This window comes from Gobius niger (assembly GCF_951799975.1).
Source record: "Gobius niger genome assembly, chromosome: 6".
NCBI lineage: Eukaryota > Metazoa > Chordata > Actinopteri > Gobiiformes > Gobiidae > Gobius > Gobius niger.
The window spans coordinates 28,979,042-28,996,964 of NC_136857.1; the positions used below are offsets into that span (position 1 = coordinate 28,979,042).

The window sequence follows — 17,923 nt, forward strand, 5'->3', positions numbered from 1 at the left end:
TTATTGCTCACATTTCATCTACAGTGAGTCATAGCCGAGTGGTTTTCTCCCGGAGCTAACAAGCTAGCCGCGATAAGCTAACGGGAAAATTCACTGAATACAAGCAGCATATTATGCATTGAAAACGTCACTAAAACAGGCAACTGCTTGAAGCAGCCTTTATGATGATGACACACGGAGCCTGGCTTGTTGATTGTGTAGTTTATAGCTCACATTTCATCTACAGTGAGTCGTAGCCGAGTGGTTTTCTCCCGGAGCTAAGGCACTATTAGCCGCGACAAGCTAACAACCTTCACCTTCACAACATTCATTGAAAACAGGCAGCATATTATGCACAAATAACGTCAATAAAGCAGGCAACTACTCGAAGCAGCCTTTACGATGATCACACAATGAGCCTGGCTTTACACATTTGTGGTTTATTGCAGACTTTTCATCAACAATGAGCTGTAGTCGATTATAACAAGCTAACGGGTAACCTCGAAAAACCATTGTCCACCTGCACAGATAATGTCCGTCTTTTGAATCGTATGGGCTCCTGCAGATCCTGGTGTCGTCCATGGGGGTATAGTTAGAGATCCATAGGGCATGGCAGATGCAAAGAGATAGCCTCCAAACAGCAGTTATTTTTCAGGCAAGAGCCCCTTCCAAGCGTCCGGTGTGGAAGGTTCGTCTCCAAATAATATCCCGTGTGGCCATTGTTCACAAAGTGATAAACAGTAGCTCCTTTCCAACAATAAAAATTAAAATGAACCGATCGTAGTTTCAATACTGTTGAGACAAGCGCAGTGTTGTTGTGATGCCACAGACAGCGTGTGGAGGGGGCGTGTCGGAAAGGGTCAGAGGTTCTTAAAGAGACAGGGGCCTATTTCAAGTCATTTGCTACGCCATTTTGAAAGAGCAATTTTATACAAGGCAGTTATTCTTATTTACGGCATTGACAGACCAACAGAAGGTTTCGTCATCATTGTAGTGTGCTATAGACTGGTGCTATGTGGCTGAAAAAAGCATAATACCCCCTCTTTAATTTTATTCATGTGACATTTTAACGGTTGTTATTGCCCGACTGTATATTCAGTGCTGTTTCTTATATTAAGTTTGGTTTAAAAAGTGTAGAAAAGTGTAACTCCTCAGTTGAAGAACAGGAAATCCAGTCTGACCTCAGTCTGAAGTTACAAATATTCAGCTGAAATGTTGCACCAAACTGTAAATCTTCACAACTTTACCCCGAGGGCTGAAGCTCGTGTTGGCCCTTTGGTACCAACCTCCCTCAATTGTTTGTAACATTTTTAAGAACTCCAGGGACACATGTCCCGTTCGCAGGGGGACAACAAGCAACTGAATTCTTTTTAGACCAGAGAACTAACTGTACCCCAGCACACAATGCCTTTTTTATCTCTTGGATATTGTACTCACAACTAACTTCTTTTTATTTGAATCCAACTTTTACCTGCAGATCTCAGGTACGAGTCTGGGCTCCAAAATGGCCCCGAGCTTTGCATCCCTCTACTTCGGACATCTCGAACAAGAGTTCATCTTCAACCAAGCCTACAATCCATTCCTACCATATCAAACTGGAGGAGGTACATTGATGACATTTTCTTTGTTTGGAGAGGCACTGCGGAACAGCTGAAAGACTTTCACAAGTTTATGAACACCAATGACTATAACCTTAAGTTCACAATGGAATATGACAAATGTAAAATGAACTTTTTAGACATTCTCATCTAAAAAGACTCAAACAAACTGGCTTCAAACCTGTACAGGAAAAGCACCGACAGAAACTCTATCTTACATGGTGACTCTTTCCATCCTGTACCTCTAAAAAGAAGCCGACCTTTGTCCCAGTTCAACAGAATTCTCCGCATCTGCAGCTCCGATGAGCACTATCAGACACAAACTGAGGACCTAAGTAAGCGCCTTCAGCAAAGACACTATAAGAGTGAATGGATCTCAGCAGCTTACAGTCGTTTCAACACAGTCTCTCAGAAGGAATGCCTTGAACGGACAACACTAAAAACACAGAATCCAGACTGAATTGTGTCCTGCAATATTCCCCTCTTGCTAAAGACCTTACAAACGTTATCAACAAACACTTAGGTATGTGGGCATAGAACAGGTCAAACTACCTAACAGAGGCGGCGACTTAAACAAGCAACTATTAAAAAGGGAGGCCTATTGGATATACACATTGGACACCATGAGTCCCAAAGGCATGAATGAAGAATTTAATCTCAGACCTTTTCTCTGACTCCAGTGTCTGTTTTCCTTGTTTTTTTTTGTTCCAACAAGGTATCACAACAGTGTTCATGTTCAGCTTCTATCTACCCCGGGGTAACTCTGATCCCATGTAAATATGCAAAAAAATATATGTACATTCTGTACATTGGTGTGTATATATACGTTTTTACAATTTTCTTAAAGTTTGTAAAGTCAAATCAAACAAAGTGACACTTACCTCTGCATGTGAACTCAGTCTCTCTGAACTTCACTTTGGGACCTGCGTCAGGTGAGAGAAGCCCCGCCCCTCTGTGTTTCCTGTAAGTCACGTGATCAGTCTGTGATCTGGTCTGACTCGTTTTAAATATGTTTATGTGGAGCTTCAGTTTTCATACTTTTGGAGATTTGTACAAAGCCACACCCACAGGCGAGACTGGGGCTGGTTTTCCCTTTATTATTCACCACTTTATTGTTTTAACATCATTCAGGGATGAAGGGGCAATTGTGTGAGTTTATTTTTTTGACAAAATATTCTTTAAATCACCACAGCCTGATTCAACTGAGCTTTTAAAATCATATCTGTCTTCTGCTGCCCTCTGCTGGCCGTTTGAACTTTGTTCTAAAAAAACAATGATTGTTGTTGATTTGATTTTATTAACGGTTGTTATAGGCCGACTGTATGTTCAGTGCTGTTTCTTATGTTAAAGGGATATTTCAGGATTTTTGACATGACATTTTTTTTGGCCTCATTTCCTTGTTATCCAGAGTGTTGCTGATTTCTGGAGATATATTTTTTTTTAATTCATGCAGTTCTTATATTTGAAGAGTTTCGTGGCGCTAGGCTAGTGCAAGGCTAGTGCATGTCTATGGTATCAGCTAACCTGCATTAAAAACAGTCTGACCCGCTCCACAGAGCACCTGAGGCAAATCACTGATAACACCAGACAAACCATATAAATGTCTGTGTCGATAGAATAATTTTTGGAATATTACTGACCTTGCATCACATGAATGATCACATTTTCAGGGACTATTTTCTAGCAGATCACTCCGCCGCTGCGTAGCTTATACAGCCACGAAGCTGATGCTGCTCAAATATAAGGTATTTTAAATGCAAAATGGTTAAAATGATTCTATAGACACAGACATTTATATGGTTTGTCTGGTGTTATAAGTGATTTGCCTCAGGTGCTCTGTGGAGCGGGTCAGACTGTTTTTAATGCAGGCTAGCTGATACCATAGACATGCGCTAGCCTTGCATTAGCCTAGCGCCACGAAACTCTTCAAATATAAGAACAGCATGAATTACTAAAAAAAAAAATATCTCCAGAAATCAGCAACACTCTGGATAACTAGGAAATGAGGCCTTATGTCAAAAATCCTGAAATATCCCTTTAAATAACGAGCTGTAAAACATAGAAAATCACCCAATACCTCAACAAAAGTAAATGTTAAAATGATACGATCACAAAAACATATGGACACAAAAACTACATCTCCCACCATTTCTACCAATGAGTCAACCACCCCCCGAGTCCATGAGACAACCACCCCCACTTAAAGCTGCTCAGGGCTTTATATTAGATTGCATAAATAGGGTTTGTATTAGTTTTAGGAAAAGCCTGATGACAAACAGGACAAAGGAGGAGCCAGAGCTGATGATCAGGTCAGAAAATGTCCCTCATATAAAGGTTTGATCAGGGATTTATCAGCTCTGAACCTAAACTCTTTTTCTAGTAAAAGCAGGAATTTGAGAAGTCGTTGGTGTTTTCTTGACTGTGAACTTGACGTTGTTGTAAAACGTTCATGAATTCGAGCGAGTAGAAGATGGAGACGTGTGGGAGGGTTTGTGAGAGCTAGAAATGAGTCTAAAACAGTTGAAATTGTACTTCCTCACTGTGTCGCTGTTTGAGAACGGGAGAAATCAGGTACAGGGGCTTTAAAAGCTGGAGCAATATGGTAATATCAAAGTTTAACGATATAAAAACAGGGAAGCACAGACTGTGATCCCTGTTTCAGTCAAAACATTCATTATATTGTAGAGTTAAAAGTCTCACAATCTGACAGCTTTGTTGGTCTTAGCTTTCAAATGAGGCGTTACTCTGGCCTATAGGCTGTAAACTCCAGTGAGAAGCTTTTAGATTTGGGTAAAGCAGAACTGGAGAAAATGTGCTCGGTTCAAAAACACATCAGACCAAACTTGATGAGTTTCTAAAATGTTGTCATTGAATTGAGTTTCTTCCTTACAAAGAGCAGAAAACCTCAGCTGATAAAGAGACTCCACCACATCCTACAGTGTGAAACAAGTTTACAGCTGTGCAATAAACTACAGTGGAGAATTAGGAAACAGGAAAAATCGGAGAGAGTTTTTCCGCACAGGATACAAACGGATTAATGGATCAGTTTGAATCCACGTGTTGTAAAGGACTTGATTTTTTACGGTTGCTAAGATCAGAACTAATATTGTGACCCCCTTGTCAAATTCTGCACCTGACAGGGTCTGCTCTTATTTGTTAAGCAGCTGTGAGCCAGTATCACTTGAGTTTCTTTAAGGTGGTCAGTAAACTCAAGCTTTCATCCTCTCCAACTGACCCTGTGCCTCCCGCCTCTATAAGGAGGCATGGACGACCATTGGCCCTATACTTAAAATGATCAACAGTAGCCTTGACTTTAGTGTGGTGCCCCTTTTATGTAAAGAGGCTGCTGTTGTAGCTCTATTGAAAAAACCTGGCACAGACTCCTCAGAACCATCCAACGACAGGCCAATCTCTAAACTGGCCCTGATGCTAAAACTCTGGAGAAATGTGTCCTTGAGCAGCGACAGTCTTTTCTGGAAGCACACGCCATTTCTGATATTTTCCAGTCCGGAAATTCTGCCATTTTCGTGCTTTTAGATTTGACAGCAGCTTTTGACCCGGTGGACCACACAGTTCTTTTAAAGCGCTTGGAAAACTGTGTGGGAGTCAGGGGGACTGCCCTGGAGTGGTGCAGGTCATATCTTCAGGGGAGGTCGTGTTCTGTCAGGCTGGGGGGGCTCCACCTCGCCTTCTGCCCCTCTTCCCTGTGGAGTCCCCCAGGGTTCTATACTCGCACCTGTTCTTTTTGCACTCTACCTCCTCCCACTAAGCTGTATCTTTAAGCAACACGACATTCAAAATCATCTTTACCGGGACCAAGAAACACGAGCACATCACCCTGATTTCAGCCTCCCTGCACTGGCCCCCGGTCCGTTTTAGAGCTGATTTTAAAATGGTACTTTGTGTGTTTTTAGCTTTGGCCCCTCAATATATCACTGACCTCATTCAAATGTACAAACCAGCGTGTGCTCTGAGGTCTGAGGGCCAGCTCCAGCGTGTGGTCCCCAACACAAGGCGTAAAACTGGAGGGGACGGGGCCTTCTCAGTGTTTGGCCCTAAGCTGTGGAACGCCCTGTCCCTCCACGTCCGAACGGCCCCCACAGTGGAGTGTTTTAAGTCTTGTCTTCAAAACACTTTTACTCCTTGGCTTTTAACACTGCGTGAGTCGTGTGGCCTCTGTGTCCTTTTCATTTGATTAATGTTTTATCCTTGACGTTTATTGTTTATGGCAGGTTTTTATTTATTTAATTTGACATTTGCATTGGACCTTGTTTGTGCAGCACTTTGGAAACTTATTTTATATGTTGACATGTGCTATGAATAAAGTTGGATTGGATTGAAAACATGGATTTCACGATAATGATTTTAATCAGGATTTATTTACAATGACAGGAATATTTTACAAAAAGTAAAAGTTGCTTAATCAACAGTGACACTTTTTACTTTGGTTCTAAAACTCAAACCCACTAAAAACATGAAGTGAGAAAGTCTATGAGCCGCGTGCTTTGGGTTGCCAGATCCTTTGGCTTAAACCAGTGTGCAATAAACTTAAATATGAGCAGTAAAGGCAACCGGGATTATCTTTATGTTAGAAATGTCTTTTTAAAACAGTCAGAGAGTTTGCTCTACGTCTTAAAAGAACAGTTCCAGGTTTAAACACCGCTGAACAACGACTCCAGGTCTACACTGCCTCTGCTGCCCCGTGTGTTTGGACTTGGAATTGCAAACTACTTGGTTTTGCGATATGAAATGTATTGTTCTTGCTGCATAAAAAGACTGAGTGTTCAATATAAAGTCGACTTTTTGACACAAACGTTCGCTCCACATGAGTCAAATGTGAGATCTTTGCATCTGAACATTAAAGTGACAGTAAAAGTGTCTGCAGGGAACTTCTAACGACAAACAAATTAACTAAAAACACAGTTTTCACCTTGGATTTGTCTGTCAGTTTGCAAACGTCACACAGGAGTGGAATGATGACTTCTCATACGACACAACGACCAGGAAAGAGTCCAAGGATTCATTTTCTAACCATCGGAGAATGAGCTGGTGTTTGCTTTTAGTCCTGATGGTGTTAAGGTTTAAAAGTCACTCAATCGTATAATGTTCCCACACGTCCAGAGAACAAATGTTTTTCCCCCATCATTGTTTCTGTCATTGCATGTAACTCCAATTATTGTCCCTGTATCTTCAGCTCTTGATCTAAAATGTGGCGTCTAACGATGGTAAGACTCTGTCGGAGCGAGAATGGAAGCAGAATGTCTCAGTGTAGTTTCAGAGCTGTTGTCCAGATCAGTGAGAGGACACAGTAACTGTCAGGTGTGGACAGGGCTGAGTCTGGTCCATGAGCTCCCTCTGTCCAGGATCAACACTCAGGACAATGGTTGGTTAGTCCAGCTGTAAGAGACGACACAGACAGTTATTAGACACAGAGGAAAGAGAAACAGTCATTAGTCATTTAGCAGCAACAGAAAGTGCACTTCAGTGTGTAATAGTCTGGTGTTTCGAAGGATGGTTTAAGAAAATGAAATGTAGCCCGTTTGATGACATTTTCCAACATGTTCCAGTGATTTGTGACCATCACATCAGTCCCAGGTCGACGTGCTGTTTTACAAATCCTGTAATAATGGGAGTAAGGACTGAGGAAGCTGCAGTGACCAATCAGAGCAGACTGGCCTAAACAGAGTCCAACAGTCCTTATGTTTTGTCCAATGGAGCCTGAGACAGGAGGCTGGACTGCAGCATCAGGAGGGGCAGTTTGGGACTGTTTCATGTGGATTCAGCAGAGCCACATTCACTGAGATCAGCCAAACCAGACTCTGCTCTGATCCACTCCTGTTCACTGCACTATAGTATATACTCACTGTAGAAACTCCAGTCGACAGTGAGGACTCTGTTGGAGTTCACGCAGCTCCTGGACGTCTGAGTCCTCCAGGTTGTTTCCAAACAGATACAGTTCTCTCAGATGTGAGGGGTTGGACTTCAGAGCTGAGGCCAGAGAAGAACAGCTGGACTTTGACAAACTGCAGTTCCTCAATCTGAATAAAGAATAAATGATGAACAGATGATGAAACTATTTGAATGTATTGACTCTATGAAGTTCTGGTGAACTCTATGGTCGAGAGGTTTAAGACAGAGCTAGAAAATCCTGGTGGAAAAACAAAATAGTGACATTTTCACTGAGGGGTTTCACTCACTTTTAGTTCCACCAGTTTCTGCATGAATGGCTGTGTGTTGAGATACTTTGATAGACATTAAAATCACACTGTTATACAAGCTGAACATGGACGACTCTATATTGTAAAGTGTTGTTTGTGATTATTGAGCTTCAATATAACTACAATGTTTCTGATTTGCTGATTCTGATTAAAATGACAGTGTTTCATCTGGACAGTTCAAACCTTTGTTCTGAATTAAAGTCCTTCTTACCAGGACTGGGCGTTATGGACTATCATTTATATCATGGTATAAAACACAAATATGTGATTTATTTGGTGATTTACAGTAATGAACACAAGACAAAATACTTGAAAAGTTGAGCTTTTGACCAATTGGGTAAATTGATTTAAGGCTATTTTCTCTTTAGTGACGTGAATCAACTTGAATCTGTGGGTCGACCTGGACCTGGAAGATACTTATAAGATTAAATACAGTATTATGGCTCCAATAAGTGAGCAGGACGCAGCGCCTCAGCTCACACTAAATGTCCCCTATACGTTCATGTGGCTCTGCCTCTGTGGAGTTTACACATGTTTTATAGCAGTCAGGAGACTATGGGACAGGCGGTGTAGCATGTGCTCTCGGTCAGTGGCAGCGAGATCATTATTATTCGTAACTATCAGTTGTGCGCTGAGTTAACACTAGCACTGTTTGTAGCTTCTCAGCTGTGCGAGGTCGGCGTCGCGGCTGTAGCCCTCGCGTGTGTGTGTGTCTGGATGTGTCACAGCCGGTATGTGCACGTTTAGTGTCCCTGTTGTGATGTAAGTACATTTATACTGTTAGACTAATTATACTGTAACCTCCTCGGCTGCTGGTCGGCGGGAGAGCCTCCCTTTCTCTGTCTCGTGTTTCAATTCCACCTGGTCCTTCCTCCACCACACGGCGTCTCGTGGTGATCCAGACTCGTGTTGGACGGGTAACATGGACATTGTGCACTGGACAATTGACTGAAAACTACACGAAATGATACCTGTCTGTAAATCAATGAACTGTGAACCCGTCTATATGGACTGTGAGAACGATGTGTCTGAACCAAAAGACAAACTGTCTTTTAAAGTTAAAGAAACGAAAACTTGTTAATAAATCAACCAATGTATTACTGTCTCTGTCCTTAGTTAATACGAACCTGTGGTGCCTTAAGCGTGGGGATACTTTTATTTGCTCAGTGTAACGCTGGGCTGGTGTTGTTGACGACAATTTAGGATCATTTGAGTTCAGCCAAAGTGAGATTTGGGGCTTAAATGGTAACATCTTGGTAAGATAATGCACCCCTGCGCCCCCGTAAGGTCACATAGACACAGATTCACAGTTATGCTTTTATTTTGTTGATATATAAATAAATTAGAGGGGCTAAAGGATATCTTGTGTAGTTTTTGAAAAAGCTCAAATCTGTCAAAATTCAAATTGTTACATGTTTTTTTGGTTCAAAGCTCAATAAATCTGGTGGAAATTAGATCCTTCTGAAAGAATCTGAAAAATGTCACGTCCAAAATGCGAAAATTCTCTTCTGTGTTTTGTCTGATAAATACAGAGACTTTCTTTGTCTCTGGTGCAGCCTCCTCTTCATCCACAACAGCGTGTGCTTATCTGGATGGACTTGTGTTCATGACTGAGGTAAAGCTGTGGAACATGTCCAGTGTGTGACAGTAAGAGTGAACTGACCCCAGAGTCTCCAGTCGACAGTTCAGATTCTGCAGGAAATCACACAGACGTTCCACTCCAGAGTCCTTCAGGTTTGGGTTATTGCTCAGACTCAGTTGTCTCAGATGTGAGGGGTTGGACTTCAGAGCTGAGGCCAGAGAAGAACAGCTGGACTCTGACAAACTGCAGTAGGACAATCTGAATAAAGAATAAATGATGAACAGATGATGAAACTATTTGAATGTATTGATTGTAACAGAGGCTCAAATGAGATTGTGCTGACGACCTGATATTTCAGTTTTCATTCAGTGTCAGATTCTGTCTGAGACAAACCTTTGTCTGTTTTCAGACACTTTGCATAAAGCCATATCTTCACTAGTTACAATGATGTGAATTCACCAGTTTTGTAAATCAAAGGCCACGACAGCAACACATGTGAGTGACTTGGAGACAGAAAGTTGCCAATGAAAGGGTTCAAATCTTTAAAAAGTAACATTATTTTATATAAATGACAAGAGGAGAGGTCAACCCATAGACTGTAAAAAATAATGGACGTCTTCTGCTCACTCCTCCCCGTTTACCATAATGACCACACTCGAGGGGGAATTCATGGAGGATTTACAGACTTCCCCTCCCCAGCTCTGACGAAGCATGTTCCTAAAAAGGACATAAGGGCGGGATCTTCACCGTAGACTCGGCCCTTGCGTGACGTGTAGCTCGCGCTGCTCCAATGCTAACAGTCTGACCCTCATTAAGTTCGAGATTTCAAAAATTCATATTACGTAAACCAGCCTGGTTTCATATATTGTGACTAACCCAGCGTTATCACAGGAGGAATATCTAGCCTAGTCTAGAGTTGGAAACATTGAAACCAGGCGTTAAAATTGTTTTTAAGGTGTCTAAACTCCAATGCTTTTCAATGGGGGCCTAGTGGCGATACGGAGGTACTACAGCAATGGCGGAGCAATGGCGGCCCCAGTGTCGTGGTCATAAAGCAGAGCAGCCAGCGCCCATTGGGTCAACCTCCAAATTAATAAAAGGTTTGAATAAATATTCTTCCTTCATTGAGTTATGGCTCTAAAGTTTCATTCACATTTTTGTGTTGAAGCTCCTTAACGTGAGTTTGTTTTCATGAGTTTTTACATTGGGCTAAAAATCCAAATAAAATGATTTTATTTCACCAAAAAATACAGCCTTTGGGAAAATGTCACTCAATTGGCTTAAAAAATGTCGGAGTTTTGCAAACAATAAAAATCCAAAAGCAGTAAAATGTGCTCGGGTGTGATTAAGGGTTATTGATTCAATGTTTGATTATTTTTGTACAAATGTAACTTGTGTGTGAAGTTGTTCCTCTGCATCTTGGCCTGGACACTCTGGAAAAAGAGATTTTTAATCTCAGTGAGTTTAATCCTGGATAAATAAAGGTCAAATCAAATCAAAGTTAAAGCCATCTGTTTCTTCTAATCATGAGTGGATTCACAGAGCACTTTGGAAACAGGTCGAGGAGCTTTAACGTTTGAGAGAAGACTGAATATGAACTGTGAAGTAGATGCATTTCAGAACATGTTTGTAGAGCTCGAAACTACAGTGTGAGCAGGTTCAAACCACGGGGAGGAGGTTTATTTGTTGTTTTCAAAGAATGTTTTATGAACCAAATAACGACAACATTTGTGATTTGCTGATTGTGAAAATTAAAATAGTGATTTTGATTTGATTGTGATGAATCTCTAAATTCAAGTCGTTCTTCTCTGATGTAAAGGTTTATTTTGAGTCTTTTGTGTTTTGTTTGATAAATACAGCTGTGGTTGTGAAGGTAATTGAAGCACTGAAGTGGTCAGACTAAGCCAGGTGAAAGTGAGTGGACAATAGTATTAGAGCAAACAGAGGGACTTACTTCAGAGTCTCCAGTCGACAGTTTGGACTCTGGAGTCCGTCACACAACACCTTCAGTTCAGAGTTCACCACTGAGTTATAACTCAGGTATAAATATCTCAGGTGAGAAGGACTGGACTTCAGAGCCGACGCCACCACTTCAAGATGAACCTTTGAGAGTTTACAATCTATAAATCTGTAAAATAATGATTTAAAAGGCATTAAACAAATCAGAGTTGCTGCCTGTGAGGCCAGTGACACTTTTATAATCAGAACAATATGGTCCATGTTACAGCTTTAATGTTCCATCTGGACTTACAGAGCCTTTCTGCAGTTCCTCACGGCTGGGACCAGTCTCAGTCGTCCTTCCTCTGATGTTTTGTACTTCTGTAGGTGCAGCTCCTCCAGGACGTCCTCTGACATCTGCAGCATGTAGGCCAGAGCTGAGCACTGGGACTCAGACAGTTTCTCTGATCTGTCTGACTTCAGGAAGTCCTGGATCTGCTGATGGAGCGAGTGGTCGTTTAACTCAGTCAGACAGTGGAAGATGTTGATGCTTCTGTCTGGAGATATGTTCTTTGTGTTCAGCTTCTTCAGGTTGTTGATGACTCTTTGTCTTGTTTTTGAGTCGATCTGTGATGGACCCAGCAGAGCTCCCAGAAGCCTCTGGTTGGACTCCAGAGTGAGGCCGTGGAGGAAGCGCACAAACAGGTCCAGGCGGCCGTTTGGACTGAGGAAAGATTCTTGGAGGTTTTTTATGAGGAAATCCTGCAATGCTGTGTTACCTTTGGTCAAGTCCTTAACCCTCTGCAGAATATTCTTGTTCTTCTTTGTTATATTCTCACATTTAAACGTATGAATGTGGTAAACAGCTGCCAGAAACTCCTGGACGCTCAGGTGGATGAAGCTGTAGACTGATTTGTTGAAAACGACACTCTCTCGTTTGAAGATCTCTGTACAGAGTCCTGAGTAGACCGAGGCCTCGCTCAGGTCCAGACCCACCTGCTGCAGGTCTTCTTGGTAGAACATGATGTTTCCTCTCTGCAGTTGTTCGAAAGGCCAGTCTCCCCAGCTTCAGGAGGAGCTCACAGTCGGCCGGAGTCAGCTCTGGGCCGCTGCTCTCCTGGCTGTACTTCCTCTTCCTTTGCGTCTGCACTAACAGGAAGTGTGCGTACATGTCGCTGAGGGTCTGGGGCAGGGGTCCGCTCTGCTCGCTTCTCAACATGTGGTCCAGGACGGTGGCTGTGATCCAGCAGAAGACTGGGAGCTGACTCATGTTGTGGAGGCTGCGGGACGTCCTGATGTGGGAGAGCACTCTGTCACACTGCTCTGAGTGTGTGAACCTCTTCCTGAAGTACTGCTCCTTCTGTTGGTCAGTGATGAAGCCCCTGACCTCTGTGAACCTGTGCACACAGCGCACAGGGATCTGATTGGCTGCTGCAGGTCGGGAGGTGATCCATATAAGGGCAGAAGGAAGCAGAGAGCCTCTGATGAGGTTGACCAGCAGCTGGCTGACCTCTGACTCCTGTATGACCTCAGAGATGAGCTCACGACTGAAGTCCAGAGACAGCCTGCTCTCATCGAGGCCGTCACAGATGAACAGGACTTTACTGTGGGCCAGAGTCTGAGCTGAGAGCTCCTTTAGTGATGGGTGGAACACATGTATCAGCGTCAGCAGACTGTAGCGCTGCTCTCTGACCAGGTTCAGCTCTCTGAAGGATAGTGGCACCACCAGCTCCAGCTCCTGGTTCTCTGAGCCCTGGGCCCAGTCCAGAGAGAACTTCACAACTGAGAAGGTCTTCCCCACTCCAGCCACGCCGCAGGTCAGCACCACTCTGATGGCTTTGTGCTCGGAGGGTAAGGCTTTAAAGATGTCCTGGCACCTGATTGGAGCGTCATGGACAGTCTTCTTGGAGAGAGTCTCCATCTGCCTCTCCTCATGTTGGGTACTGACCTCTTCACTGAGGCCCTCTGTGATGTACAGCTCAGTGTAGATCCTGTTCAGAGAAGTTCTAGCTCCTGTTTCAGCTCCTTCAGACACACTCTCACACCTCTGCTCCAGAACGCTCTTATAGGAACCTGCACACACCATTACAAAGTTAGAATGAAGCTCCAGGGCCTGAAGATGGTTCAACATATACAGAGAGAAACAAATAAGTGTTCCATGTTGGTGTGAACATGTCTCACTCTGTAAAGTGCTGTGGAGGCTCAGTCCTGGTCCACACTGAGGACAGGACTGTGTTGAACTGCTCTGGTCCCAGGTGGAAGACAAACAGTGTCTGCAGAGCCAGTGTCCACAGCTGGAGGAGACTGGATCCCTCAGGACGCTCCCACAGAGACAACAGGACAATGGGGCCGGACCAGGACTCTCTCTGTGGAGACTCACACTCAGTCACACACATTCACTCACTGGATCTTCATGTGTAAGTCTTTAAATCTCTGTCATCAATAAGAATAATGTTTATAATGTGTGAAAATGATCGGTCATCAGTTTCTGTCTAATTTCACATTATAGTTCATCCCTAATGAAAACAACAGCATCATTTAAAGTCAAAGAAAACCTAAACTAAAACAAATTAAATATGGTTAAATGGGAACTGTTGTCCTCCTGATTGTCAACCCACGTATCTGTGTACTTATGTTACTGGTAAAAGCTAAGGGTAACACTGCAATAACATTACAGGCCACTATTGCTCTTAATATTCAGAGTTTGAAATAACCGAGGCACCAGAGCAAATTCCTTATGTCCTAAAGGTAAAGTGAATGATATTAGAGTCACTCACAGCAGAGTCTGATCAGATCCAGCTTCAGAAGTGAACTTTATAATAAAGTCCTTTGACCTGTCGCTCTTCAGAGACTCACAGCTGAACTCTGCTCTCCGTCTCGGACTCTCAGCTCTGAAAAACAGGTTTGTGTCAATACATTTCTGAGTGAAACAAATGAATAAAATGACTTTAGGACTGGAGTGTGTTTGCAGTCGGCCGTTCAGGATTTTTGTAAAACAAAATGCAAACAGTTCAGTGTTATTTCAGTGTTTTTCTGCATTGTGAGATTAATAGAGCCCTGTCTTATCTTATCTTAAAAACAGAACCATCTGAGAACATGAAGAATTACATTTAAAGCTTAAACATGAAATGACCTGTTACAAAAATGTTCTAGTTCATTTATCTCTTTGTAAAATGACAGTTCATCAGGACTATGGAGACACATATAAAATGTAATGTGCAATGCCATCAATCTCCTCCATACATTTTCAATGAAATCAATTAACTGAGTAAAAACAAATTAAACATGTTCTTCACTAGTTTCAGTTTAAAGGAAGTGATTCAGATCAGACCAATGTTTTATCTGAAAGGATCCAAAAAATTCATGAGACAGTTTTTAGTGAGTTCAGTTAACTGTCTAGTCTTGTGTGTAAATGTACTGGACTTATATGTTCATGATCATGTGTAATGTGCTGCAGTGGCTCTTATTCTGTGGAGGATGAGCTTCATGTTGAAGGTGATGATGAAGATGTTTGTATGAGAAGAGTCTCACTCACAGAAGACTCTGAACAGATACAGCTTCACCACTGAAGTCTAGAGGAGGAGTCATGGACCTGTCGCTCTTCAGAGACTCACAGCTGAACTCTGCTCTCTGTCTCGGACTCTCAGCTCTGACAGATTGATTCAGAAAGACAAAATGAGACAATAACCAGATAAAGTGCAGGTGTAGCTCCTCTGATGTACTCACTGTGTTTGAGTGGGCTCTGCTTTGTTTTTAGACTGAGCCTCCTCCTCATCCTCACACACTCTCTCCATGTTTCTGTCTGAAAGGTCAAGGACAGGGAAACTAAGAGTCACTATAGGTTTAAAAAGTTGTGTTTCTTCCACTGATTAGTAAAGAACACATAGCCCTATATTAAACAACACAAAGGTCACATGTACATAACATGTTGAAGCAGATTTCCGTTCATTCAGACACGTCTTTGTTATTTTTTTGTTATATTTTTGGGCTTTATTAGACTGGACATGTCATGGAGAAAAGAGGTGAACAGCAGGGAGAGACTTTCAGCAAACTGTCGGAGCTGGGACTCGGTCTCGTTGCTGTTGTTTGATGTTGAAGTGATTGTTCAGTCTGTGCTCTTAAGGAAGCAAGAACTTCACTCTGCTGTTCTCTGCTAATGATTAACAAATGCTTTTCTTCACTCACATTACGTTTTATTGGCTGTTACACATTCAGTACTTTGTTACATGTGGCGCAGGTTTAGAAAGACGGGGAAAAACCAGGACTGAAGTTGAACTAAAGTAAATCTAACCTCAGTCTGAAACAAAAGCTGGTTGTGAATGTTTTGACTTTGTCCCGACGACTAAAGCCAGAGCCCGTGTGCTGTCGGTGTTTTATTATTAGGAAGGAAATGTTGAGAGGAAGAGTAAATATGGACCTGCTCCGACAGAAAGTAGAGCAGGTGAATAAACTCCCCGTGTGGTCTTCTGCTCCGCTCAGTAAGACAAATGAAGTGAAGTCGGTGAAGTGGGATAAAACCAAAGGTCCACTCACCTCTGCAAACGGAGCTCACGTCCAAATGGAGTCACTCTGAAGAAAACGCGAACCTTTGTACCAGCGTCAGGTGAGAGAAGCCGCGCCCTGTTTGTTTCCAGGAGGTCATTAATCTGCAGTCTTATCTGAGTGAGAGGTGATAAACTCTGTCTTCATTGTTTGTTTTGAGAAAGAACTAAGTAAACGACACAAAACGAGCAAACACACAGAAAGGTGACTCATATTGGAAAGTGTTATTTACAACGTAGCCCCCATAGTGACGACGTCCGCCATATTGAGACAATAGAAGCAACACACACCAGAAGTTCTCTCAGAGGTGCAGATGTTGAGGAAAATCTTCATGAATCTGAAAAACAGCATCGCACACTCAAGTAGCCGATGTCCAATTTTTAATCAAGGATGACAAGATCTTCGGCATAGCCTTCATCAGATCATTCTTTTCTCATCTTTGAACCACAGTGTGTGTGGAGTGGACCAGCCCAGGAGGCTTAGATCTTCTCCAAAGAGTGGGTGGTGCCACTTGTCCGCCATATTAACATCAGTGAAATAGTTGGAGCGATTCTGATGGTGCCATGCAGGTGTTGTGTGGCAGGTTAAATAAAAAAAAATAAAAAAAAAGTTTCTGTTCTGTTCCTACAAATGTGTAAACGGCGTCACAGAACCTGTAAATACATGGTCTGGAACGGTGAAGTCAGAGCCCACTATGGCCAGGCAACAATCCACTTTACTCAAAGAGCGCTTTAGATGCTTTTTTTGTCCTGTTTTATATCATTTAATTGCTTTTTGGTCCCTATTGTTGTTCATATTATTTTCTCTTTTTTCGTGTGCTCTCATTGGGTTTTTGTTGCATTTCGTCTCTTTTCATTCGCAGCCTATGGGCCAGGGCCTCATTTAAAGCCAAGACCTCGTCGGCTCTGAAACAACCAAACTTACAGGTGGTGGACGGCAGGGAACTGGTTAAACAACAACGTTTCCAAAATGCTGCACAAAAGAAAACAATATAATGACTGAGCTCCACCACTGTAAGTATGTAAAACATTAAATAGCAAAAACAATAAACCATAAAACTATGAATACAAATAAATCAGATTCAAAACAATCAAACAGAGTAAAGACACAGAGGAGCACACGACTCCCGCAGTGTTACAAAGATTTCAAACCCTCCGCTGTGTGGGCTGTTGGGACGTGGGGGGGCAGAGCATTCCACAGCTGAGAAGGCCCTGTCCCCTCTGGTTTTACGCTTCGTCTGAGGAACCACGAGCTGGAGCTGAACCTCAGACCTCAGAGCGCTGGAGAGTCAATGTGGATGAGGTTTGGGATGTACTGAGGGGACAGCCCATTTAAAGCTTTCAAAACAAACCATAACATCTTCAGAATCTGAAATGAACAGGGAGCCAGTGCTGAGACGCGTTCATGTTTTATTGTCCCTGTTTAAAGTCTTTCTTCAGCGTTCTGGACTAACTGCAAACGAGAGAGAGCTTCATGATGCCCGAGTAAAGTGTGATACAGTAAAGTCCAGGCGACTTGAAATAAAGAATCAGGAACTTTATCAATCCTGTGAAGGGAAAGTCTTTGCAGCGACTCGGTCAAACTTACACAACAGAACAGACATTTACAGTATGAGCCACAACAGTTCACAGGTACCTCAAATAGGTTCAAAGATAAAAATCTGATGATAAAAGACTTTAAACGCCTTTAACCTGTTTGACAAGTTTAAAATCACTGTCTATGGTGACGCCTCTGGTTATTTCACATGAACATTTAGCCCCGCCCCCATCAAATCAAGGGACCTCCCACATTCTACTGTCCCCTGTGCAATAAGCTCCAGGGAAAATGAGGAAACAGGATTATTTTAGAACGAGTAGGGGTAGGGCTGTCCCCGACCAAAAACATGTCCTGAGCTGTGATTAGTCGACTAAAAGGGGGCGTGGCATGAACAAAACTACAACATTTCTGACCCAAACTGCACTCTTGAGACATAAAATTACAGGAGCTCTTGCTGTAACTGCAGTTTATACATAAAGGCACATTTATGTGTAAAAGTCGAATTAATCTCACCTTTAATCTCAGACTCC

The 17,923-nt window shown here is 42.6% G+C and overlaps 1 protein-coding gene and 1 pseudogene across 22 annotated transcripts in view; both read right to left on the bottom strand.

Moving 5' to 3' along the window:
• The window catches only part of LOC306964092 (NACHT, LRR and PYD domains-containing protein 12-like), a 188,364-nt gene that overhangs the window by 93,661 nt on the left and 76,780 nt on the right, over nucleotides 1–17,923 (bottom strand). For 16 of the 21 annotated variants that reach the window (XM_079557962.1, XM_079557966.1, XM_079557968.1 and 13 more), the window contains one exon: nucleotides 9,459–9,635. The exons of the other annotated variants lie outside the window; for them this stretch is intronic. In XM_079557962.1, coding sequence (XP_079414088.1) covers nucleotides 9,459–9,635 — 177 coding nt within the window. The remainder of the gene's footprint in view (nucleotides 1–9,458; nucleotides 9,636–17,923) is intronic. 21 annotated transcript variants of the gene reach the window in all.
• On the bottom strand, nucleotides 6,843–15,180 carry LOC306964108 (protein NLRC3-like; annotated as a pseudogene). The gene is made up of 8 exons (XR_013794285.1): nucleotides 15,042–15,180; nucleotides 14,851–14,964; nucleotides 14,093–14,206; nucleotides 13,497–13,681; nucleotides 11,629–13,388; nucleotides 11,332–11,505; nucleotides 7,442–7,615; nucleotides 6,843–6,974 (listed from the first exon to the last, which is right to left on the bottom strand). The product of XR_013794285.1 is annotated as a protein NLRC3-like (transcript).